This window comes from Oryctolagus cuniculus, chromosome 4, assembly GCF_051225735.1.
Source record: "Oryctolagus cuniculus isolate XC-2025 breed Fujian yellow rabbit chromosome 4, ASM5122573v1, whole genome shotgun sequence".
Lineage (NCBI taxonomy): Eukaryota > Metazoa > Chordata > Mammalia > Lagomorpha > Leporidae > Oryctolagus > Oryctolagus cuniculus.
This window is the reverse complement of record NC_142870.1, coordinates 69,767,099-69,792,202: the sequence shown is the minus strand read 5'-3', so window position 1 is coordinate 69,792,202 and position 25,104 is coordinate 69,767,099. Positions and strand designations below refer to the sequence as shown.

Below are 25,104 nucleotides of genomic sequence, written 5' to 3'. Positions count from 1 at the left end.
AAAATGAAATTATCATTATGAATTATAACCTCTTTTAAATTTTTCCTATTCCATCTTTTTTTTCTTTCTCTTTATAAATTGAAGATCTGAGGTATCTGAGATTTCACATCTTCTTCATTCTATGTATATTTTCCAAGATTTTCAAATACGTAATTATTCAAAGAAAAACACATGAAGGGCCTCTGAATAAATTTAATATTGGTAACACAATTCAGAAAACTTGATAAATTCCTCCACTTCTAAAATACAATTATCAGCTAAACCAGCTATTAAGGAAATGGGTATAAACAAGTACCAAATATTCTTCAAGAGGACCTCAACATTAATGCAATATGGGGCAAATGTTTAACCTAGCAGTTAAGATGCCAGTTAAGGCCCCTGAGTCCCTGAGGTTTCATATCCGGCTCCAGTTCCTGACTCTAGCTTCCTAATATTGCAGAGCTGGGGAAACAGCAGTAAAGGCTCAGGTGACTGGGTTCCTGCCACCCATATGAGAGACCTGGATTCTGTTCTCAGGTCCCACTGTTAGCCTTGGTCCAGCCCTGGTTGTCATGGATGTTTGGAGAGTGAATCAGCAGATGGAAACTTGCTCTCTCTATGTCTCCCTGCCTCTCCAATTAAAAAAATAATGATAATGACATACCAAAATACAAAAGAATACTTAAATACTTTATCCAAAGCACTACTTTTCCTATTTAAAAAAAAAATCCAGTTAACTATGTCATCATCTAAACACACACAACAGAAAATCCCAAAGGCTTTTTCTACTCTAATTAGTCGCTAATTCTACATTAGTAAGAGAAGTTGCGTTAAATAAATCTTCAGATCTTTGTCTGCTTTTCCTCCGGGACCTTATTCCACTTGGATTATACCATTATTTTAGTGAGGAAGCAAAAAGATGAGTTTTGTTTTGCTTTTCTTTCTCTTTTGCTTTGTATGTTTACTAAGGGCAAAAGCATAAATATTTATTTACAACTAACTTTATTTTTTTAATTTCTTATTTGTGTATTTTTGCAGACAGAGAGAGAGAGATCTTTCATCTGCTGTTTCACTCCCCAAATATCCACAAGAGCTCTTGGCTAGAATGAGCTGAAGCCAGAAGCCTGGAACACAATCCAGGTCTCCCACATGGGCAGCAGGGACCCTAGTAGTTGAGCTATTACCTGTTGTCTCCCAGGATGCACATTAGCAAGAAGCTGCAATCAGAAGTGGAGCTAGCATTCTTAGGGGAGAGTTAGTGAGAAAATTGCAGTGGAAATTCTATGGACTAAAGAGGAACACTGCAGATCAGTGTGGAAGGTGCAGATGCACAGCACACAGATACAACACACAACCCCAGCAGCCAAGAACCGGAGAAAGCGCCAGCTTTGGAGAGTGAGGTGAGATGAGACTGCAGCAGCTGGTGCCACTGGTGATATAGCCAGAGGGAGAATGTGGCATGAGTCTGGCCTGGAGCCCAAAGGAGGACAGTGTACCTGCTGACGCAGTGAAAAATAAGGGTACATTTCTCTCACCCCATCCCCCCAGTAATGGCACCTGACAACTAGCTGACAGAGGGAAGGTGCCACCTTTGGGCATAAGCCGCAGCTGCAGAAGCTGCTGTGTATGCTCCAAGCAACTGGCTGGGATAAGACACCATCTTGTCAGCAGTACCACAGGCAGCAGCTCAGGTGCAAGCACCCAGCAACCTGCAGGGAGAAGGCAACATTTAGCTGGCGGCTCTTGTGCACATGGGTGATCCAGAGATTCTAGCAGAGGGCAAAATCCACGTCCTCCATTGACTTTGAATCTGGCTGGGAAGATTGACAGGGGGTTGGGCACCCACATGGGACTGTGAGGTGCCTCCAAACTCAACATATCACAGGCTCCAGGACTCAAACCACCACGGTGGAGCACCCGGAGGCAGCTGGCTCTGGGAACATCTCTGCTTCTCTGTGGTTGGGACAGGTTAGTGGGGGCAGAGTGGATCCTCTGCAAGCTGTGACTGTGGGAGTCTTGTGTGCTGAGGCTGTGGGAACTCTGTGACTCCACAAGAGGGCACAGGGTACAGTAGGTGGGTCTCTGGGCAATCAAGTGAGTGACTCCACGTGCTCAGAGCTCCCTGATTGCCTGGGATGGATCATTGCAATGGGATCCATTCTCACACTGAAGGCTGCACAGCTCCTTTACGTGGTTCTTACAGCAGGACGAATGACTATTGCACCCACTATGGGCTAACAACTGGGCATTGATTACCTTGGAAGAGAGGAGGGAGGGTGTAATTACACCAACAGAGGTGATCATACTCTCCTTTCTGCTAAAAAAGCAATCTACCACACCCAAATTGTGGGTCACCCCAGATACTCACCCAACCCTAGAGCACTGACCAGAGCTCCCTGGCCATATCCAGAACACACTTCTGGTTATTCTCTGAAACAGCAGACACCCTACTAAGCCACAGAGGCATAGTTCATACATAAAAGCTATCAGAGGGAAAAAACCAACAAATATTTCCACAAATGCCTAAAAACAAATGCCGAAATTGAGGAAACAAAAATAAGGAAGACAACATAACATCCTAAAGGACCATAACAAAACTTCCTTATAAGAATGTGAAGATGAAGATATTGATAAAAAGCCAGAAACAGAATTCAAACAATTAGTTAGAATTACTCAGAAGCAATGAGAAGAAATCCATGAATTAAAGAAATCCATACATGACATGAATGAAAAATTCTCCCAGAAAATTGAGATTTTGAAGAGAAATCAATATGAAACATTACAAATGAAGAATTCAATGTGTCAAATAAAAACAAGGTGGAAAGCCTTAACAAAAGAACTGGTGAGGCAAAAAAGAGCTTATCCAAACTAGAAGACAAATCTTTGGAAATTTTTCAGTCAGACCAAAAAAAAAAAAAAAAGGAAAAAGAAGAAATTAGAACAATTAAAACTCTTCGATATTTATGGGATACTATCAAATGACCCAGCATATGAGTTTTATGAGTTCCTGAAGGTGTGGAAAGAAGGAATGGATTAGAAGGCCTATTCAGTGAAATAATTACAGAAAACTTCCCTAATTTGGAGAAAGAAAGGAACATCCAAGTACACGAGGCAGTTAGAACTCCTTGTAGACATGACCAGAAAAGCTCCTTACCATGACACATTGTAGTCAAACTTTCAACAGTAAAACATAAAGAAAAGATTCTAAAATGTTCATGAGAAAAATGCCAGGTTACTTTCAGAGGATCTCCAATTAGACTCACAGCTGAATTCTCATTAGAAAAACTAGAGGCTGGCTGGCGCCGCGGCTCACTAGGCTAATCCTCCGTCTTGCGGCACCAGCACACTAGGTTCTACTCCCAGTAGGGGCACTGGATTCTGTCCCGGTTGCCCCTCTTCTAGGCCAGCTCTCTGCTGTGGCCAGGGAGTGCAGTGGAGGATGGCCCAAGTGCTTGGGCCCTGCACCCCATGGGGGACTAGGAGAAGCACCTGGCTCCTGCCTTCAGATCAGCGCAGTGTGCCGGCCACAGCGCACTGGTCACGGCGGCCATTGAAGGGTGAACCAACGGCAAAGGAAGACCTTTCTCTCTGTCTCACTCTCTCACTGTCCACTCTGCCTGTCAAAAAAAAAAAAGAAAGAAAGAAAAAAGAAAAACTAGAGGCTAGAAGATAATGGAGAGACATAAGAGAAAAAAAACCAGAATACTGTACCCTGCAAAGCTCTCATTTATTAATGAAGGTGAAATAAAGACTTTCCATAACAAACAGAAATTGAAGAATTTGTCACCAATCATCCAGCCTTACAAAAGATACTTAAGGATGTGCTATACACAGAATCACAGAAAGATGGTCATTACTATGAAAGAAGGTGAAGGCAGAAAATCTCCCAGTAAAAGTACAAAGGAAATCCAAAATAAAAAAATAGGAATATTTATGGAAAAATGGCAGGGCCAAGTCGTTACTTATCAAAAGTCACCAAGAATGTAAATGGCCTAAACTCTCCATTTAAAAGATATAGGCTGGAGGATTAAAAAACAAGAATCATCTATTTGCAGCCTACAAGAAACAAACCTCACCAACAAAGATACACACAGACTGAAAGCAAAAGGATAGTAAAAAGATACTCCATGCTAATGGAAAGCAGAAATGAGCAGGGATAGCCCTCCTAATATCAGACAAAATAGACTTTAACTCAAAAACTGTTAAAGGGACAAAGAAGGACACTATATAATGATTAAGAGATCAATTTAACAAGAAGATATGACTATAATAAATGTATATGCACCAAATTCCAGGGCATATGTTGATGTTAACAGATGTTAAATAGATGTTAATAGATCTAAAGTAAGACATAGACTCCAAGACAATAGTAATGATGGCTTCAACATCCCACCTTAATCAGTTGGCAAGTGAACTAGATAGATAATCAACAAAGAAACAACAGAGCTATTATACACTGTGGACCAAATGGACCTAAATGGTATCTACAGAAACTTTCATCCCACAATTGCATAATACACATTCTTTTCATCAGGCATGGAACTTTCTCTAGGATAGACCATATGCTAGACAATAAAGCAAGCCTCAGCAAATTAAAAAAAATCAAAATCATACCATACATCTTTTCTGTTGACAATGGAATAAAGCTGAAAGTTGAAAACTCAAGAATCCTGAGAATATATGCAAACAGAGACTGAACATCATGCTCTTGAATGAACAGTGGGTTATGGAAAATATAAAGAAGAAATCAAAAATTTCTGGAAATGAATGAAGTTGTGAAATACAACATTTCAAAACTTATGGGGTATAGGGACCAGCGTTATGGCATAGCGGGTAAAGCCAGTGCCTGCAGTGCCCACACCCCAAATGGGCACCGGTTTGAGTCCCAGCTACTCCACTTCCAATCATGTTCTCTGCTGTGGGCTAGGAAAGCAGAAGATGGTTCAGGTCCTTGGGCCCCTGCACCCACCTGGGAGGCCCAGAAGAAGCTTCTGGCTTCTGGCTTCGGATTGGCACAGCTCCAGCCATTGCAGCCAACTGGGGAGTGAACCAGCGGATGGAAGACAACCGCCCCCCTTTCTCTGCCTCTCTGTAACTCTGCCTTTCAAATAAATAAATAAATAAAAACTTATGCGATATAGTAAAAGCAGAGTTAACAGGGAAATTTAAAGCAATTGGCGCCTACATTAAAAAATTAGAAAGACACCAAATAAATGAGTTACAATGTACCTCAAAGGCCTAGAAAAGCAACAACAAAAAAAATCCAAAATTAGAAGCAAATAAATAATTAAAATTAGAGAAGAAATAAACAAAATTGAAACAAAAAATACAAAAGATCAGTGAAATGAAGAGATCATTTTTTGAAAAAATAAATAAATTTGATGCACAAGTGGCCCAACTAACCTCCCTAAAAGAGGAAGAACCAAACCAATAGGATTAGAGATGAAAAAGGAAATATAACAGATACCACAGAAATAAAATGAATCATCAGGAATTACTACAAAGAGCTATATGCCAACAAATTGGAAAATCTAGATGAAAAGTATAGATTCCTAGACATATACAATCTACCAAAATTGAGTCACAAAAACAGAGAAAACCTAAGCAGACTGATAACCAAGACAGAAATTGAATCGGTAATAAAAAACCTTCCAAACAAAGAAAAGCCCAGAACCGAATGGCTTCACTGCTTAATTCAACCAGACATTTTAAAGAAGAACTAATTCCAATTCTTCTCAAGCTATATAAAACAATTGAAAGGAAGGGAATCCTCCCAATCTTATTCTACGAAGCCAGCATCACCCTATTTCCTAAACCATAAAAAGATACAACAGAGAAAAAGAACTATAGACTAATATCCCTGATGAACATAGATGCAAAAACCCTCAGCAAAATACTAGCCAATCAAATCCAACAACACATCAGGAAGATCATTCGCCCAGACCAAGTAGGATTTATCCCTGGTATATATTGATGGTTCAATGTTCACAAATCAATAAATAAATGTGATACATCACATTAAGAAATTGAAGGGCAAAAACCATATAATTATTTCAGTAGATACAGAGAAAGCATTTGATAAAATACAACATCCTGGCCAGCGCCACCACTCACTAGGCTAATCCTCTACCTGCGGCGCCAGTATTCCGGGTTCTAGTCCTGGTTGGGGCACTGGTTCTGTCCCGGTAGCTCCTTTTCCAGTCCAGCTCTCTGCTGTGGCCTGGAAAGGCAGTGGAGGATGGCCCAAGTACTTGGGCCCTGCACTCACATGGGAGACAAGGAGGAAGCACCTGGCTTCTGGCTTCAGATCGGCGCAGCGCGCCTGCCATAGTGGCCATCTGGGGGGTGAACCAATGGAAGGGAGACCTTTCTCTCTGTCTCTCTTTCTCACTGTCTAACACTGCCTGTATATAAAAAAAATCCTTTCATGATGAAAACCTTAAGCAAATTGTATTTAGACAGAACATTATCAACACAATCAAGGCAATTGATGATAAGCCCACAGTCAGCACCATATTCAATGAAGAAAAGTAGAAACATTCCAACTAAGATCCAGAACCAGACATGGATGCAAAATCTCACCATTGGTATTCAATATAGTCATGGATGTTTTAGCCAAGAGCTATTAAGTAAGAGAAAGAAATCGAAGAGATATAGATTGGAAAAGAGGAAGTCAAACTATCACTATTTGCAGAAGACATGATTCTATATAAATGGAAACCAAAAAACTTCACCAAGAGACTACTGGAACACATAAAAGAGTTCGGTAAAGTAGCAGGATATAAAATTAACACACATAAATCAATAGCTTTTGCATACACAGATAATACCATGGCTAGAAAGAATGTCTAAGATCAATCCCATACATAATAGCTACAAAAAAATTAAATACCTTGAAATAAATTTAACCAAGAAAGTCAAAGATCTCTGTGATGAAAATTACAAAACAATAAAGAAAGAAATAGAGGAAAACACACACACAAATGGAAAAATCTTCCATGTTTTTGGATTGGAAGAATTAATATCATCAAAATGTCCATACTACCAAAAGCAATGTACAGATTTAATGCCATACCTATCAAATTACCAATGACATTCCTCTTAGATCTAGAAAAAAAATGCTAAAATTCAAATGGAAACACAAGAAATACCAGATCAGCTAATGCAATCTTTTTTTTTTTTTTTTTTTTGACAGGCAGAGTGGATAGTGAGAGAGAGAGACAGAGAGAAAGGTCTTCCTTTCGCCGTTGGTTCACCCTCCAATGGCCGCCGTGGCCGGCGCGCTGCGGCCGGCACACCGCGCTGATCCGATGGCAGGAGCCAGGTACTTATCCTGGTCTCCCATGGGGCGCAGGGCCCAAGCACTTGGGCCATCCTCCACTGCACTCCCTGGCCACAGCAGAGAGCTGGCCTGGAAGAGGGGCAACCGGGACAGAATCCGGCGCCCTGACCAGGACTAGAACCCAGTGTGCCGACGCGGCAAGGCGGAGAATTAGCCTAGTGAGCAGTGGCGCCGGCCAGCTAATGCAATCTTAATACAATAAAAACAAAGCTAAAGGCATCACAATACCAGATTTCAAGACATACTACAGGGCAGTTATTATCAAAACAGCCAGGTACTGACAATAAATAGACATGTAGACCAATGCAACAGAAGAGAAACTCCAAAAATCAATTCACACATCTACAACCAACTTATCTTTGACAAAGGACCTAAAAATCAATCCCTAGAGCAAAGACAGTCTATTCAACAAATAGTGCTGGGAAAACTGGATCTCCACATGCAGAAGTATGAAACAGGACCCCTACCTTACTCCTTTCACAAAGATCCACTTAAAATGGATCAAGGACCTAAATCAATGACCCAATACCATCAAATTAATAGAGAACATTGGGGAAATCTGTAAGACATTGCCATAGGCAAAGCCTCCTTAGAAAAGACCCTAGAAGCACAGGCAATCAAAGCCAAAATTCACTAATTAGATTACATGAATTTGAGAAGCTTCTGCGCTGCACAAGAAACACTCAGCAAAGTAAAGAGGCAACCTAAGGAATGGGAGAAAATATTTGCAAACTATGCAACTGATAAAGGTTTAATATCCAGAATCTATAAAGAGTTCAAGAAACTCAACAACAACAAAACAAAAAATTCAGTTAAGAAATTGGCAAAGGACTTAAACAGGCATTTTTCAAAAGAGGAAATGCAAATGGCCAATAGACACATGAAAAAATGCTCAGGATGGCTAGCCATCAGGGAAATGCACCTCACCCCAGTTAGAATGGCTCTCATACATAAATTAACAAACAATAAATGTTGTCAAGCATATGAAGGAAAAGGTACACTAATCCACTGTGATGGGAACGTAAACTGGTGCAGCCATTGTGAAAGACAGTATATAGAGTCAGAAATCTGAAAATAGATCTACCACATGGCCCAGCAATCCCTCTCCTGGGAATTTACCCAAACAAAAAGAAATTAACCTATGAAAGTTATCTGTACCCCATGTTTATTACAGCTCAATTCAAAATAGCTAAGATATGGAATCAACCCAGATATACATCAACTGATTACTGGATAAAAAAACTATAAAATACTACTCAGTGATAAAAAAAAATGAAATCCTGTATTTTGCAACAAAATGGATGCAACTGGAAATCACTATACTTAATGAAGTAATCCAGTCCTAAAAAGACAGATACCATATGTTTTCTCTGATCTGTGGTAACTAATAGAATACCAAAAATATAATGTATAGGAGTGAAATTGACATTTTGAGATTCAGTGATTGTTTTTAGCTCTTGTCTTTACTGTTGAAGAACAGTGTTTTTTTTTTTCTTCATCTATTTGCTGAACTCTTAACTTAGTATAGGATTAATCTTATGAGTATAAAGTAAACTAAAAATAGATCTTTGTAAAAATTAAGAGTGGGAATAGGAGAGGGAAAATAAAGAAGAAGGGTGAACATGAGGGGATAAAGGTAGGATAGAAAGTATCACTATGTTCCTAAAACTCTTTATAAGAAATTTACGCCAGAGCCGCGGCTCACTAGGCTAATCCTCCGCCTTGTGGTGCTGGCACACCGGGTTCTAGTCCCAGTCGGGGCGCCAGATTCTGTCCCGGTTGCCCCTCTTCCAGGCCAGCTCTCTGCTGTGGCCAGGGAGTGCAGTGGAGGATGGCCCAAGTGCTTGGGCCCTGCACCCCATGGGAGACCAGGATAAGTACCTGGCTCCTGCCATCGGATCAGCGCGGTGCACCGGCCGCAGCACACCGGCCACGGCGGCCATTGGAGGGTGAACCAACAGCAAAAAGGAAGACCTTTCTCTCTCTCTCTGTCACTGTCCACTCTGCCTGTCAAAAAATAAAAATAAAATAAAAATAAGAAATTTACATACCTTGAGTAAAATTAAAAAAGAAGTAGATCCAGAACTCAAACCCAAGCACTCCAATATGAGGTACAGATGTCACAAGCAGCTTCTTAACTGCTATGCTGAATACCTGCCCCATTAACTTTATTTTAATTTCTTCATTTCACATAATTTTTATTATTTTATTGGGGTTAAATAGTTAAGAAAATTTATTTTGCACATGCATATTACATATTTTAATTTTTAAATAGATAAAATACAAGTATCCTATATTTATATTACAGAATTAAAACAGAAAATCTGAAGCTGTTGATTTCACTATCAATAACTATGAAGTCTGAATCTTCTTAAAGTCTTGCTGACAAAAACACACGTATTAGCCAATCTGTTAAACAGCATGAGATTATGACTGGTTCAAGACACACCAGTGTTGTAATACTGTGATTCAGTCTCTAATTTTATAGGTGAGGTAACTGAGGTCAGACAAGTTATACAACATGCTCAAGATCACTGCACAGAAAAATCACCAGGGACAGACAATCCATTCCAAATGTTTTGCTTCTAATCTCTAAATCATTCAGTGATATCATGCTGTCCTCTGAAAGCATTACCATGAAACAACTGATTTAACCAGGCTAGAATACATGAGTTATTCTACATTAGTGAATTTTCAAGATTTCCAAAACTTAACTCTTTAAATACCAAAACTTTATAAGCTGCCAATCATTTTGGTAGAAATCTACCTAAAATAAAAAGGCACAGCTCTAAGGGGCTGGCAATGTGGCATAGCAGGGAAAGCCACTGCCTGTGATAACACCATCCCATTTGGGCTCCAGTCATTTCCCGGCTGCTCCATTTCCAATCCAGCTCCCTGCTAATGGCCTCGGAAAAGCAGCAGAAGATGGCCCATGTATATGAGCCCCTGCCATCCATGTGGGAGACCTGGATCTGGATGAAGTTCCTGGATCCTGGCTTTAGCCTAGCCCAGGCCTGGCCATTGTAGCCATCTGGGGAGTGAACCAGTAAATGGAAGATCTCTCCCTCTCTCTCCATAACTCTTTCAAATAAATCTTTTTTTTTAAAAAAAGGCACAGTTCCAGATTCATTGGATATTCCATTGAAATGGCTCTGACATTCTTAAATATTTGCTTAAATACCAGGTCATGTGCCTCACTAATATTTTTGTGTTATACCACAGGTCTTCCTTGTGCTAATTTGGAGTTCCTTAGAGAACTCTGCCATCTTATTATATTCATGCAATTCCCACTTTATTGCAAGGAGAACAAAAAGTAAATAAAATGGTAGAGTCAGTGGGAGAAGCAGGTGGATTTAAAGTGGTAGAGGGGCAGGCATTTAGCTTAGCATTTAAGCTACCAGTTAAAATGCCTGTGCCCCATCTTGGAATACCTGGATTCCATAACTGGCTCCAGATCTTGACTTTAGTTTTCCGCTAATTCAGACTCTAGGAGACAATGGTGATGTCTTAAGGAATTTTGTTCCCGTCATCCATGTGAAAGATCTAGATTGCATTCCTGGTTCCTGGTGCAGCTTTGGGTATTTCGGGAGTGAACCACTGGATGGGAGTTCCCTTTCTAGCTGTCTGTCTTTCTCTTTCTCTGTCTCTCTGCCTAATAAATTAATTAAAAATAAATAAAATGGCCAATATTAAATGCATTTACTCATTTTCAGACTGCTGGAACATCATTTTTCTCAGCTGTAATATTGTTAGAGTCAACTTAGCTGCATAGACCTCCATATTAAAAGGACAAGGTTTCTACATTTTTTAAACTTCTGCTGTCATTATTTGCAATTATGTATTACCATTAAGTATTCTATTCAACTTATGTAGGCTTACAAAAAACATGGCAAAAATATATTAAGGAAACTTCAAGATTTGAGATATGAAATCTGACTTTGTTGATGCAGTTCCTTTTTTTCAATTTGCTTCTGAGTTCTTGATGGTTCTGGTTTTGGAGTAAATGGCCTCTGGAAAAGTCTGTAAAACTTCTGAGATGTTGTATTTGTCTTTAAGTCTACTTTAGGTCTATTCTATATGAATTCATATAAGAATTCCTTCCAGAGGGTGTGTGGTACAGCCTTCAAGCCATCACTTGGAATGCCCGCATGCCATATTGGAGTGACTGGTTCTTGTCCTGGCCACTCCATGTCTAATCCTGCCTCCTGGAAGGCATCAGGTCATTACCTGAAGTACTTGAGCCCCTGCCACCCATGTGGGAGATCCAAACTAATGTCCTAGCTCCTAGGTAAAACATGACACAACCCTGGCTGTGGTGGACTTTTGGGGAGTGAACCAGCTGATGAAAGCTATCCCTCGATGTGAGTGTGAGTGTGTGTGTCCTTCCTTCCCTCTCTCTCTCTCTCTCCCCTCTTCTTTCAAATAAAATTTTAAAAAATTTTTTCAAAGAATTCAATAAAGTGTTTACAATATCTCAGAGACTTAAAATGAGCCAAAGTAAACTTAAGACACCAGTGCTTCCCTACTACTGTATCTGCAAATCACTTGGAATCCTGTGAAACATGAAGATTCTGATCAGTAGATCTAGGCCCAAGATTCTAATCAGCTGATAATGCTCAACCTGTGGCCCCACATACTATACTTTGAGTAATAACAACGCTTGCCTCTTCTTTTCTTTCTCCTCCTATTTCTAAATTTTCCCATTTCTTTCTTAGCTCCTCCTCTTGAGTTACTCTTCTTTCTTGCTCTAATTCTGCCAAGAGTAATCACAATAACTATATAACCCTGTAGATAACCCTTGGAGCTGTAACAAACAGTTCCCTAAACAACAGAAGCCATAAAAAATATCACCATGTAGAAGAGCCAAAAATACTACAATAGTCATAAACGTTTTCTAAATGTGTGACATGATATAACTCAATCATGACATGATATGATTTTTTGGATATTTTGGTGTATTTCTTCATGATTAAATATTCTCTTTAGGACATGGTTCAATTTATAATGTTAAATTTTAACAGGAAGTCAGACCTGGCTAATCATGTTAAGATTTAATAATATTCCAATGAACTAAACTGCTAATTATGAAGAGAATGGTGGCACATATTCTTAATATTTATACTCTTAATATTATGTCTTTTTAAAAATATTTTATTTATTTATTTGAGAGGCATAGTTACAGACAGAGAGAGGGAGAAAAAGAGAGAAAGACCTCCCATCTGCTGGTTCACTCCCCAGATGTTCACAATGGCCGGAGCTGGGCCGATCGGAAGCCAGAAGCCAGGAGCTTCCTCTGGGTATCCCAGTGGGTGCAGGACCCCAAGCACATGGGCCATCTTCTATTGCTTTCTCAGGCCAAAGCAGAGAGCTGGATGAGAAGAGGAGCAGCTGGGTCACAAACCAGCGCCAATACAGGATCCCAGTGTTGCAGGCAGAGGCTTAGCCTACTAAGTCACACTGCTGGCTCCAACATTATGTCTTTTTAAATCTACTCTAAAATTATAGGAAAACCTACTGCCAAGCATACTTAATCCTCAAGAAATCAGCTTTCTAATGAAATAATATTGGAATTACATATGCCTAATAATCTTTTATAAACTTCACTTATAGTTAGTTGTATTACAGCTGATTATATCAAACGGTTTGTAATTCTCATTGAAATTTCTAGGTTTAGGAAGAGTACTTTAATAAACACTAGTATTCACACTGTAACAGAAAGGTGTTTTTTTGTTTGTTTGTTTGTTTTTTGACAGGCAGAGTGGACAGTGAGAGAGAGAGACAGAGAAAGGTCTTCCTTTGCCGTTGGTTCACCCTTCAATGGCCGCCGCGGCCGGCACGCTGCGGCCAGCGCACCACGCTGATCAGATGGCAGGAGCCAGGTGCTTATCCTGGTCTCCCATGGGGTGCAGGGCCCAAGCACTTGGGTCATCCTTCACTGCACTCCCTGGCCACAGCAGAGAGCTAGCCTGGAAGAGGGGCATCCGGGACAGAATCCGGTGCCCCGACCAGGACTAGAACCCGATATGCCTGCGCCACAAGGCGGAGGATTTAGCCTAGTGAGCCGCAGCGCCGACCAACAGAAAGGTTCTTACAAAAATACTCTATGATTTTAATGTGCCTAACCCTTAAGCAGTAGCCTCCTTTTACAGTGGGAAAACCTGAAGCATATGCAACCAGGTGAGCACAGAGCAAACAGAATACTAAAGTGCTTGTTTAAAAACCCATCTTATAGTCATTATACACTACAGGTCAAGCATTATTAAACTTGCTTTTATGTATAGGAACTAACTTTTTTTAATCAAAATTACATAAAATAGCTAGCTTTCCAGTAACACTTAGAAATACAGTTTCCGTGTAAAGCTAATCTCTCATCAATAAAGTTAAGTGCAGTGTAACTGGAATCCTATTCTGTAGTATAATTCTCTGAAAAGGAAATTGAAGCATATAATTGGACTCCATGAAACCAGACAACAGTGCATTCTAGTGGTCAAAAGGAAGCATGATCAGAAACATTGTGGAGACTCTTGACTAAAACCTAACCATCTAGAACTCTCGAAGTTAATACGATTGTATAAATAGCTCATGAATTGCTGTAGACTTAAAAGGAATCTGCATGCAATATTAAAATGAAGCTATAAATAAAGAAAACATATTACCCAAAAGCTCCAGTCACCACTCCAGGAATGCAGATTTGGCCCCTGCTTTTTAGTTGACACTGTGGTAGTATTCTCCTCCGCAGCTGGACTAGGAGTTTCCTCTGCCTCTTCCTGTAACTCAGTGGCACGGCTTGAATCCCCTTCATTAACTACCTGGAAGCAAGCATCAAACACTAAATTACTCACTGAGAATGTCCATTTTAAAAAGAAAAGAGTTAGTCTTCAGAACATACACATTCATTTTTTTAAAGATTTATTTACTTATTTGAAAGTCAGAGTTAAACAGAAAGAGGGGAAGGCAGAGCGAGAGAGGTCTTCCATCTGATGGTTCACTCCCCAATTGGCCGCCAATCCGAAGCCAGGAGCCAGGAGCTTCTTCCAGGTCTCCCACTTGGGTGCAGGGGCCCAAGACCATAGCGGAGAGCTGGATTGGAAGTGGAACAACTGAGTCTCAAACCGGTGCCCATGTGGGATGCCAGCTCTTCAGGCCAGGGCGTTAACCCACTGTGCCACAGCACCGGTCCCATACACTTTCATTTTAAAAGGACAATATTTAAACTTTCACTCAGACAGTAATTTCTATGTTTTTGCTTCTGTGGTACATCATTTATACATACAAATATTTTTCAAATACTACTATTTGTTGAATAGTTTAGTTGTCCAGAAATTCAATATCTTTTTGAGCAAAAATTTAAACATTAAAAATACAACGTAATAGGAGTGTCCACTGGTACAATCACTTTGCAGAACAATTTCAAACCCTAATGATTGTCAGTGCCGCGGCTCACTAGGCTAATCCTCTGCCTTGCGGCGCCGGCACACCCGGTTCTAGTCCCGGTCGGGGCGCCGGATTCTGTCCCGGTTGCCCCTCTTCCAGGCCAGCTCTCTGCTGTGGCCAGGGAGTGCAGTGGAGGATGGCCCAAGTGCTTGGGCCCTGCACCCCATGGGAGACCAGGAGAAGCACCTGGCTCCTGGCTTTGGATCACCGTGGTGCGCCGGCTGTAGCGCGCTAGCAGCAGCGGCCATTGGAGGGTGAACCAACGGCAACGGCAACGGCAAAGGAAGACTTTTCTCTCTGTCTCTCTCTCTCACTGTCCACTCTGCCTGTAAAAAAAAAAAAAACAACACAATGATATCTAAGATAGGCATTTTCTACAATTCAGAGATTTAATGCATAGATGGGAGTTAAGAATGTTTGTAATACCAAGAAAGTAGAAATAACCTCACTCTCTATTGATAGAGAAATTAGTAAATAAACTCTGATACAAACAGTGAAGATAAAATGAATGAATCAGATGTGTCAATCAGGCATTGGCCCCCAACTCACAAGGTGCTCAGAGCAATAATTATATTCTGTGCAAGATATGGGCCCACTGGGTGGTTATGCATGAAGGAGCTGTCACTACGGAGTTAAAAGGAAAATGGGGGGAGAGGTAAACAACCATTATAAGAGCACATGTCTCTCCAGGACTCTTAAATACTGCTGCTGCTGCTGCTGCTGCTACAGGTATGCTTCAGATGTAACAAAGATCTAAGTGTTATAGGGGAAGGTATCCATGGCACCCTCCCTGGTATAGTAAAGGGCTGGGTCAATCCCACCTAGGCCCAGGGTTCTTAAATCCTATAACCATTGCTATAGGGGAAACTCCTAATTCTGATTATCTTGATTCTAGGCTATTGGGAGGGAGAAATCTGTAAATACGAGCAGGTAGAGAAGATATCCTCCAAGGAAAATTAGTGATCACCAAAAAGATGGAAAAAAAAAAAAAAACTGGACACAGATGAAGGAAACAAAGAAAACTGAAACAGGAATCTATAATTTGACATAGTTAGGAATATACAGGGCCAGCGCCGAGGCTCGCTAGGCTAATCCTCCACCTTGTGGCGCCGGCACACCGGGTTCTAGTCCCGGTCGGGGCGCCAGATTCTGTCCCGGTTGCCCCTCTTCCAGGCCAGCTCTCTGCTGTGGCCAGGGAGTGCAGTGGAGGATGGCCCAAGTGCTTGGGCCCTGCACCCCATGGGAGACCAGGATAAGTACCTGGCTCCTGCCATCCGATCAGCGTGGTGCGCCGGCTGCAGCACGCCGGCCACGGCGGCCATTGGAGGGTGAACCAACAGCAAAGGAAGACCTTTCTCTCTGTCTCTCTCTCTCACTGTCCACTCTGCCTGTCAAAAAAAAAAAAAAAAAAAAAAAAAGGAAAATACAATTAACTGGGGCCAGTGTTGTGGCATAGCAGGGCAGGTTGGGCCTCTACCTGTGATGCCAGCATCCCATATGGGCACCAATTCCAGACCTGGCTGCTCCACTTCTGATCCAGCTCCCTGCTGATGTGCCTGGGAGGTGGCGGAGGAATGCCCAACTGCTTGGGCCCCTGTGCCCATGTGGGAGACCCAGAAGAGTCTCCTGGCTTTGGCCTGGCCCAGCTCCAGCCATTGTGGTCATTTCAGAGGCGGGCCAACAGATGGAGGATCTCTCTCTCTCTCTCTTTCTCTGTCTCTCTCCTCTGTGACTGTGTCTTTCAAATAAAAATAAAATAAAAGGAAATATATAATTTATTAAAAATAATGGATACAACAAACAATAAAAGAGTGGCTCTTGTGCCTCTACAACATAGCTTCCAAATTAACTTCAACATCTATTGAAAGGTATCAGTTGGCAAATCTTTAGGGCTTTGATGAAAACTGAGACTCGAATTAAAGTTACACCTGGAGATCCCAGTAAGCTCAAACAAGGGGACCCCTAGTCTTATGGGAGTTACTTAACATAAAGCAGCCAACAAATATGCATGCCTCACCTTATCAGAACTATCGCCTCCCTAAATTCTCCATGGTCATAGTATACATTGTTCCAAAATACACCATGGCAGCCACAGACACTCAAATCCAGTGAGCAATAAAATAAATTTAAATCAAGTCTTTAGAATTTACAAATTGGCTTTTTAAAATGTGAGACTCCATGGATCACCACTCTCAACCTCTAGTAAAAATAATTTGGCCCAGTAAACATGCAAAAGGGCCTTCAAGGGCTGAAACAGATAAGTTCTAATTAGTGAGAGAATGATGGTCCCTGCTGCTTCTCCATTTAACTGCCCATTTTGGCCTGTTAAACTTGGAAAGAATGCACTTCTCACCCTTGATTACTGCATCTCTGATGCAGTTCTACCCAGAAAAAGCCCTAATACTCTTGAAATTACTGACTATCCAATCAGCAACTAGTAAACATCTTGCTATTACAGACTTGGCTATGATCAGTTCAGTGCCTCATTTAACAACCTCTCAGCTACAATATGCCTTCACATCTAGAGAGCTGGCGACCCACAGAGTCCCTCAACCACCCTGCCGTTGTACACAGCCGTTACAGGCAAGATCTTACCTGCGCACAGTTTTCTCCAGGAGCACAGGTATGACCTTTCATGGACAATAGCTTCCCTTGAAGAGTCTTTTGAAACATTCATTCAGGACTTAGAAATACTCATGCAGGCAATCACAAAAAGGGATAAGCCACTGCCCCACAAACACAAGGGGTCTTCAAAAGGTTCATAGAAAATGGGTATTATGAAAAAGCTTATGCATGGAATTCAAAATATTTTTGCAACAAAATAAACTCATACTAATGTGTTATAACATGGGAGAACTAAGAAAGACAAGACACCAATTTGAAAAGAGCCCCTATCAGAGCAACGTGAATTGTGCTACAATTGGCATAAGAACAAACACCAAATTTACAATGAAGCTTGAGTGGAAGAATGGCAAAATCACTGATCCTTTACTAAAAGTTTATGGGAACAATGTCCCCAAAGAAATCAACAGTTTACAAATGGATAAGCCATCATTAAGAAGGGGAAGAGCATTTAACTTAGCAGTTAAGACTCCAGTGTCCCACAGTGAAGTGCCTGGGTTAGATTCCCAGTTTCAACTCATGACTCAAACTTTCCAACGATGCAGACACTGGGAGGCAGAAGTCACAGCTCAGGATACTGGGTTCCTGCACCCATGTGGGAGATCTGGATTGCACTCCTGGCTTCAGGCCTCAGGCTTCGGTTCCATCCAACCTTGGCCATTGTTGGTATTTCAGGAGTGAACCAGGGGAGGGATGCACTCTTCCTCCCCTCTCCCCCTCATTCTTCTTCTCCCCTCCTTTTCCCTGCTCCTCTTGCTCCTCCTTCTCTCTCTCCCTCCCTCATCCCTTTCTAATACATTTTTACATTTTTTTTTTTAAAGGAAGGGACGTGATGATACTGAGGATGGAGTCTGCAGCAACAGACCATTCACATCAATTTGCAACGTAAAAATTAATCTTGTTCATGCCTTAATTTAAGAGGACCACAGAGCAGAAACAACAGTCAAACCATAAACATCTCAATTGGTTCAGCTTATACATTCTGATGGAAAAATTAAAGTGGAGTCAGCTTTTTGCTTAGCGCGTGTGAAAACTGTCATAACCACACCAGCTGCAGATGCAGACAAGAGCAGAGCCTTCAATGGAAATTTGAAACAGGCGGCATCCAGATCCCACAGCATCTCTTCAAAGAATTCTAACAGGAGATGAAACAGGGCTTTACCAGTACAGACCTACAGCGAAGCCATCGTCAAGGGAATGGATACCAAGAGGCGGAAGTCATACTGCCAAAGCGTATGTGAATCAGTCAAGAACAAAGGTCATTGAGAGTGCTGAGCGTTTAGAGAAATCTAGCCAAAGCTTTAGCAGAAAAATGCCTGGGAAAGCTTCATCTGAGAGTCCTTGTCCACAACAGTGTTTCTGCTCATTCCTCTCATCAAACAAGGGCAAGTTCAGGAGAGTTCCACTGGAAGCTTATTAGGCACCCACCTTACACTCCTGTTGTGGCTCCTAATGACTTGTCTTCTTTCCTAATCTTAAAAAAAAAATCTCCAAAGGGTACTGATTTTTTTTAGTTAATAATGTGAAAAAGACTGCATTGACATGGAATTCCCTGGATCCTTGCTTCTTTAGGACTGGACTAAATGTCTGGGATCACTAGTTACAAGGTGTCTGGAACTTGATGGAGCTTATGGGTAGAAATACGTTTATATTTTTTATCTTTTAATGAAGTGTCTGAAGTCCCTTGGTAATGGAAGGCCTATCACCTTGGTTTCATTTCTGAAAAGGGTACAGCCCTGACACTGTCAAGCAACAGCTGTTGCCCCTCTTAGCATCCACAATCTTAAGTCTAACAAGGTTAGGCCTTTATGGGTTCCCAAGGCAGTCGAATCCCCATTTACAAACTCTAGTTAAGCCCATTTAGGTTGTTACTTTCAAATCATGCATCCTTTATGCAGACTCCTAAGGGAAACAAAAAGCTCTAGAATCTTCCCAAGACATTCCCATTAGTATATCCCCACCTCACACTCAAAAAACACACATACATGAGAGAAAGAGACTCTTTCACATAAAGGCATTTGCAACCCCTTCTCTTGAATCTCTAGACCACTCACAATATCCACATATAGTACAAGTTTCTAATGTAAAAAACTATCTCCTTGGCCATACCCTAAATCCCACCAGAGCAGCAATAACTGTCAGAATTCTGAGTTTTCCAACAGGAGTCACTGTGCACTTACTCCTCATGTAGGATCTCTGTCTTTAATGTGCTGTGTATTGAGATTTAATGCTATAACGAGTACTCAAACAATATATTTCACTTTGTGTTTCTATGGGGGTGCAAACTGTTGAAATCTTTACTTAATGTATACTAAACTGATCCTCTGTAAAAAAAAAAAAAAAAAAAAAAAGAGAGAAATTATCAACTCCCAACTTGACTCTCACTGGGATTAAACATGACAATAGGTCTGATCTGATTTCATCATCATTTAAAAAAAAATCATCTATTATTTTTCACTTTATGTTTCTGTGTGAGAGCAAACTGTTGAAATCCTTACTTAATGTATACTAAGCTGATCTTCTGTATATTAAGATAATCAAAAATGAATCTTGATGTGAATGGAAGGGGAGAGGGAGTGGGAAAGGGGAGAGTAGTGGGTGGGAGGGACGGTATGTGGGGGAAGCCATTGTAATGCATAAATCGTACTTTGGAAATTTATATTCATTAAATAAAAGTTAAAAAAAAAAAAAAGAATTCTGAGTTTTCCTGGAAACAGAGGCTCTCGCAGCCCTGGCCCCAAGACCCTCCATACCAAACTGCCCACTGTGTCTTGGATCACAGAAGCACTACTTTGCAAGCTCAGCATGACCCCAAGGCCTCCTGACTCCAGGATAGAGCTCAAATCCATGCCTCTTGGCATATCTCATCTGCACGAGGCTATGGCACCCCTGTCTTCGTTGAACAGGCAGATGCCATGGTGTCAGAACAGGTCACCCTTCCTGGACCTCTCCGCAATTTGAATAGCAATGGGAGCTTTGATACTTTATGGACAGAATTCATGCAATGGAGCTCACTGGAGACCTGTTGTTTTTTTAACCACGTAACCCAGATGTTATAGGATCTGACCCAAGGAGCAGCACAATGGCTGAACTTCAGGAAGTCATGTTAGTGCTGATACTCTGGCCGACAACCGGCTCCATCAGCACACTGTTAACAGACTCTTGGGCCTGAGAGTTGTCCCCTTTGGGATAAGAGCTCTGGGACTCTCGTTCCTCAGTATCCAAAATATAAGTCAAGGTCACACCTGTCTGTAAATACACTAAAGCCATAACACAAGAGTAACCAAGACAGCCTATCCCCAGCAGAGTTCCAAACACCACTGACAGTGCTGACCTAGGCATTCATTTTCTCTCTCAAAATACAGTTTTGGGCTTTGAACAAGGCTTTCAATAGAACTTGCATCTTCCTTATTGGTTTCAGGCAACAGGCCTCACAAGGAGACAGAGTGGCTTACTTAAACAAGGTCGAAGTCAACTAAATGAAAAATGGCTTGTTGAGTTTTCTATATTTGCCTGCTGACAACTTTTAAGCCTCACCTTTCCTCTTCCTCCTCTGTCTTTCATCTGGGCAAGCTGATAAGGATGTGTGCGGGTGCTTGCTCCTTCGGTGTGTGTGGGAGAGGTAAGCCCTGTACACACACAGGAAACTTCACCCTGCACACCTGCTAACTACAATGAAAATCAGGAGCCAGTCTTCTTTCCTGGCTCTTGAAAGACTGTCCTGCTCCTCCCAGATGAAGTGACACATCTCTTCATATCTTCACAGTGTCTGTGTGGCATCACCAACTTCCACATCTGACTCCACATCTGGCTCCCCAGGGTGGCTACAACAGATTCCTATCTCTCTAACTTACTAGCTGTGGGCTCCTTGGCAAAATCGCTCAACCTCTCCAAATGTGCTTCCTCCACTCTACAGTGGGGTAGTGATTCTCTCTAATCTGGACAAACAAGCTCATTGAGAGCAGGGATGGTATCTCTGCGGCTCGGGTTCCATCCTGCACCTGCAGAGGCAGGGACATAGAATGAAGGATTTGGTTGGGTTCATGAATCTCTGTCTTGTGTATTTCATAGTAATGTCCAGGCTATCCGTTGAACTACTACATCTGTTCATTTGCTCATTGGATCGTCATCTGAGTGTCTCTACCGTTCCTTGAAGCAAAATGCTACTCAGATGCTGCAGCACTGACTGTAGCTCTCCGAAAGCAAACTATGCACCCACAGTCAACGCCAAAGTGAGGCGGGCACTGTTAAGAAACACAGGGACTCCTGCAGCAAAAGCCTCCGGTCTCATCCTGAAGATTAATGAGCAATTTCCCATTTCATCAAATAAAGGAGCCAACAGATGACAAATCTAGCCGAAATGAAAAAATTCGCTGCACCGCAAAGGGATTGAAACTATCTGGAGCCTCTTAGCCCGGGCTAAGGTGAGGCGAAGAGGGGGGTACTGGGTCGGAATCCTGACAGTGGGGCGCAGTCTGACACACCTGCACCGAGACTAACGGGACCAAAGCCAAGCACCCCGCACCCCCTGAGGGAAGCAGACGTTCACACCTCTGCCCACAGGGGACAGCTTCGGGGAAGCACAGGAAACGTTTCCCAGGCGACAACTTTCCCAGCACCTCCAAAGAGCGCCCAGAAAGGAGACAGGAGGAACTAACTATCCTCATCTGAGAAGGTTCAGAGCACCATCGTGAGGAAAAACACCCGGCAAAACCGACGCTGGGGAGCCCGCGCCACCGAGGCCGGCTTACCTGGCGGGCAGGGAGAGCGCCCTCCATCGCGGCTCCCGCCGCCGCCGCGGAGCCGCGCATGCGCGCCCCCGCGCGCCCCGCCGAGGGCAGGGGGCAACCAGACGCGCTCCCGCGCCCCTCCGCGGCGCGCTCCTGGCTCGGAGCCTTGCGCCGCGTCCGCCAGCCCTCCGAGTACACCTAGGGTCGCGCCGGCGGCGTCTTGCGCCCTCTGGTGGCAACTGAGGACCCCTGCCTGAGGATGGCTATTAACTTTGCTAGCCTCAACACCAATCTTTACTAGAGGTCAGATTGAATTTAATCTCGCAACCTCAAACTTCTGAGCTGCTATGAAATGTGTTTTGCTTCAATGTGCGAAAAAGTGACTTGCGAGGGAAGTCATGTCCTTTTGTATAAAGGATTGAAATTAATGATAAAAGGTTATTCCCTTCACTCCCCGCCCGCCAAATAAACGGCTATGAAAGATATTGTGGATGAATCTTGATGTGAATGGAAGGGGAGAGGGAGTGGGAAAGGGGAGGGTTGTGGGTGGGAGGGACGGTATGGGGGGGAAGCCATAGTAATCCACTATTCGTACTTTGGAAACGTATATTCATTAAATAAAAGTTAAAAAAAAAAAAAGAAAGATATTGTGGAACAATTGAGAAACATTGAACTGTATATTAAAGCGGATGCTGTGGAATAACTAATGAACCGTCGATAAGTTTGTTGATATTCACTTATGTATAATTAATAATTTGTAGTTATGTTGGAGAGTGGCTATTAGAAAATTGTTGTTGAAGTGTTGTAGAAGTGTCATAATATCTGCAGCTTCCTTTCAGATGCTTTAAGAAAGACAAATACTGGGGCTGGCATTGTGGTGTATCTGTTAAAGCAGCCGGCGGCGGTGCCAGTATCCCATATAGGCGTTGGTTGGAGTCCTGGCTGCCCCACTTCCAACCCAGCTCTCTGCTATGACCTGGGAAAGCAGTAGAAGATGGCCCAAGTGCTTGGGCCCCTACAGGCAACAGAAAAGCAAAATATCAACAATTAATGTATTTAAAAGAGAGTATACTGCTATTTGGTAATTTTTTTTAAAGATGCATTTATTCAGGGTCGGTGCTGTGGCATAGTGGATAAGGCCGCCACCTGCAGTGCTGGCATCACATATGGGTGCCGGTTCAAGTCCTAGCTGCTCCACTTCCGATACAGCTCTCTGCCATGGCCTGGGAAAGCAGTGGAAGATGGCCTATGTCCTTGGGACTTTGCACCCACTTGGGAGACCTGGAAGAAACTCCTGGCTCCTGGCTTCAGATCAGCAGACCTCCAGCCATTGTGCCTGTTTAGGGAGTGAATCAGCAATGGAAAACTTCTCTCTCTGTAACTCTGCCTCTCAAGTAAATAAATGAATCTTTTAAAATTACTATAACTGGTCAAAAGAATAAAGTGAAACTGGCCTGCACAGCTGTGTGTGGTGTTTTTTGGTTTGTTGTCTTTTGCAGTTGCATAAGTGCAAATACAGAATCAACAAAGTTGGATTTAATTAGGATTGGTTTTTACCAGGTGAATATGGTAAATCACAGAAGGAGGAAGAGTGATGAGTATGCATGCAAGTGTGTGCAATAATGATTGTCCCTGTAATATAGGCAAAGTAAGGTTTTAAGAGTGTGAAGGGGGACCAGCACTGTGGCTTAGCGGGTAAAGCCACCGCCTGCAGTGCCAGCATCCCAAATGGGTGCCGGTTCGAGTCCCAGCTGCTCCACTTCTGATCCAGCTCTCTGTTATGGACTGGGAAAGCAGTGGAAGATGGCCCAAGTCCTTGGGCCCCTGCACCTGTGTGGGAGACCTGGAAGAAGTTCCTGGCTCCTGGCTTCGGATCTGCCCAGCTCTGGCAGTTGTGGCCATTTGGGGAGTGAACCATCGGATGCAAGTCCTCTCTCTCTCTCTCTCTCTCTCTCTCTCTATCTTCTGCCTCAGCCTCTCTGAAACTCTGCCTTTCAAATAAAACAAATCTTTAAAAAAAAAAAAAAAGAGTGTGAAGGACAATGAAAAGTATTAGGATTAAGGGTGTGTAAATCTAATCAGTTCTCTAGTTACTGGAGCTTCGTGCAAACCACCCAAAACCAGAGTAACTGGAAGGAAGAACCATCATGAGTTTTCTCTCATAGTTTCTGTGGTTGGAGCAGTTTGAGTCAGGAGTTCTGTCTCCCATGAAGTTGCCCTGAGTAGTAGTGTGCTGCTCCAGTCATCAGGCCTGACTGAGGCTGGAGGACCCTCTTCCAAAGTGTCTCATGGGGCTGGCTCTGTGGCGAAGTAGGTTAATGCTCCACTTACGATGCCGGCATTCCATATAGGCACCAGTTCAAGTCCTGGCTGCTCCTCTTTCGATCCAGCTCAAGATGGCCCAAGTCCTTGGGCCCCTGTTCCAATGCAAGAGACCCAGAAGAATCTCCTGGCTCCTGCCTTTGGATTAGCACAACTCCGGCCATTGCAGCCATCTGGGGAGTGAACCAGCGGATGGAAGACCTCTCTCTCTGTCTCTCCTTCTCAATGTCTGTAACTCTACCTCTCAAATAAATAAATGAAAATAAAAATCTTAAAAAAGAAAAAAGTGGGGCCGGCACCGTGGCGCACTGGGTTAGTCCTCTGCCTGTGGCGCTGGCATCCCATGTGTGCACCAGGTTCTAGTCCCAGTTGCTCCTCTTCCAGTCCAGCTGCTCTCTGCTGTGGCCTGGGAAGGCAGTGGAGGATGGCCCAAGTCCTTGGGCCCCTGCACCCGCATGGGGAGACCTGGAAGAAGCACCTGGCTCCTGGCTTCGGATCAGCGCAGCGCCAGCTGTTGCAGCCGTTTGGGGGGTGAACCAGCGGAAGGAAGACCTTTCCCTCTGTCTCTCTATGTCACTGTCTGTAACTCTACCTGTCAAATAAATTTTTAAAAAATCTTAAATAAAAAGGAAAAAAGAAAAAAGTGTCTCACTTACTTGGCCAGTAAGCTGGCAC

The 25,104-nt window shown here is 42.6% G+C and overlaps 1 protein-coding gene across 4 annotated transcripts in view; it reads right to left on the bottom strand.

Annotated features, from left to right (window-relative positions):
- GRAMD1C (GRAM domain containing 1C) overlaps positions 1-22,289 on the bottom strand; it is a 132,261-nt gene extending 109,972 nt beyond the window's left edge. For 2 of the 4 annotated variants that reach the window (XM_002716687.6, XM_089331672.1), the window contains exons 1-2: positions 22,129-22,283; positions 13,978-14,130 (exon numbers count right to left, since the gene is read on the bottom strand). In XM_002716687.6, coding sequence (XP_002716733.4) covers positions 13,978-14,130; positions 22,129-22,188 — 213 coding nt within the window. In that variant the 5' untranslated portion in view covers positions 22,189-22,283. Of the gene's footprint in view, positions 1-13,977; positions 14,131-22,128 lie in introns of all 4 variants that reach the window. The other 2 variants (XR_016233097.1, XM_089331673.1) reach the window with 2 other exon arrangements.
- Between the last annotated feature and the right edge of the window lie 2,815 nt (positions 22,290-25,104).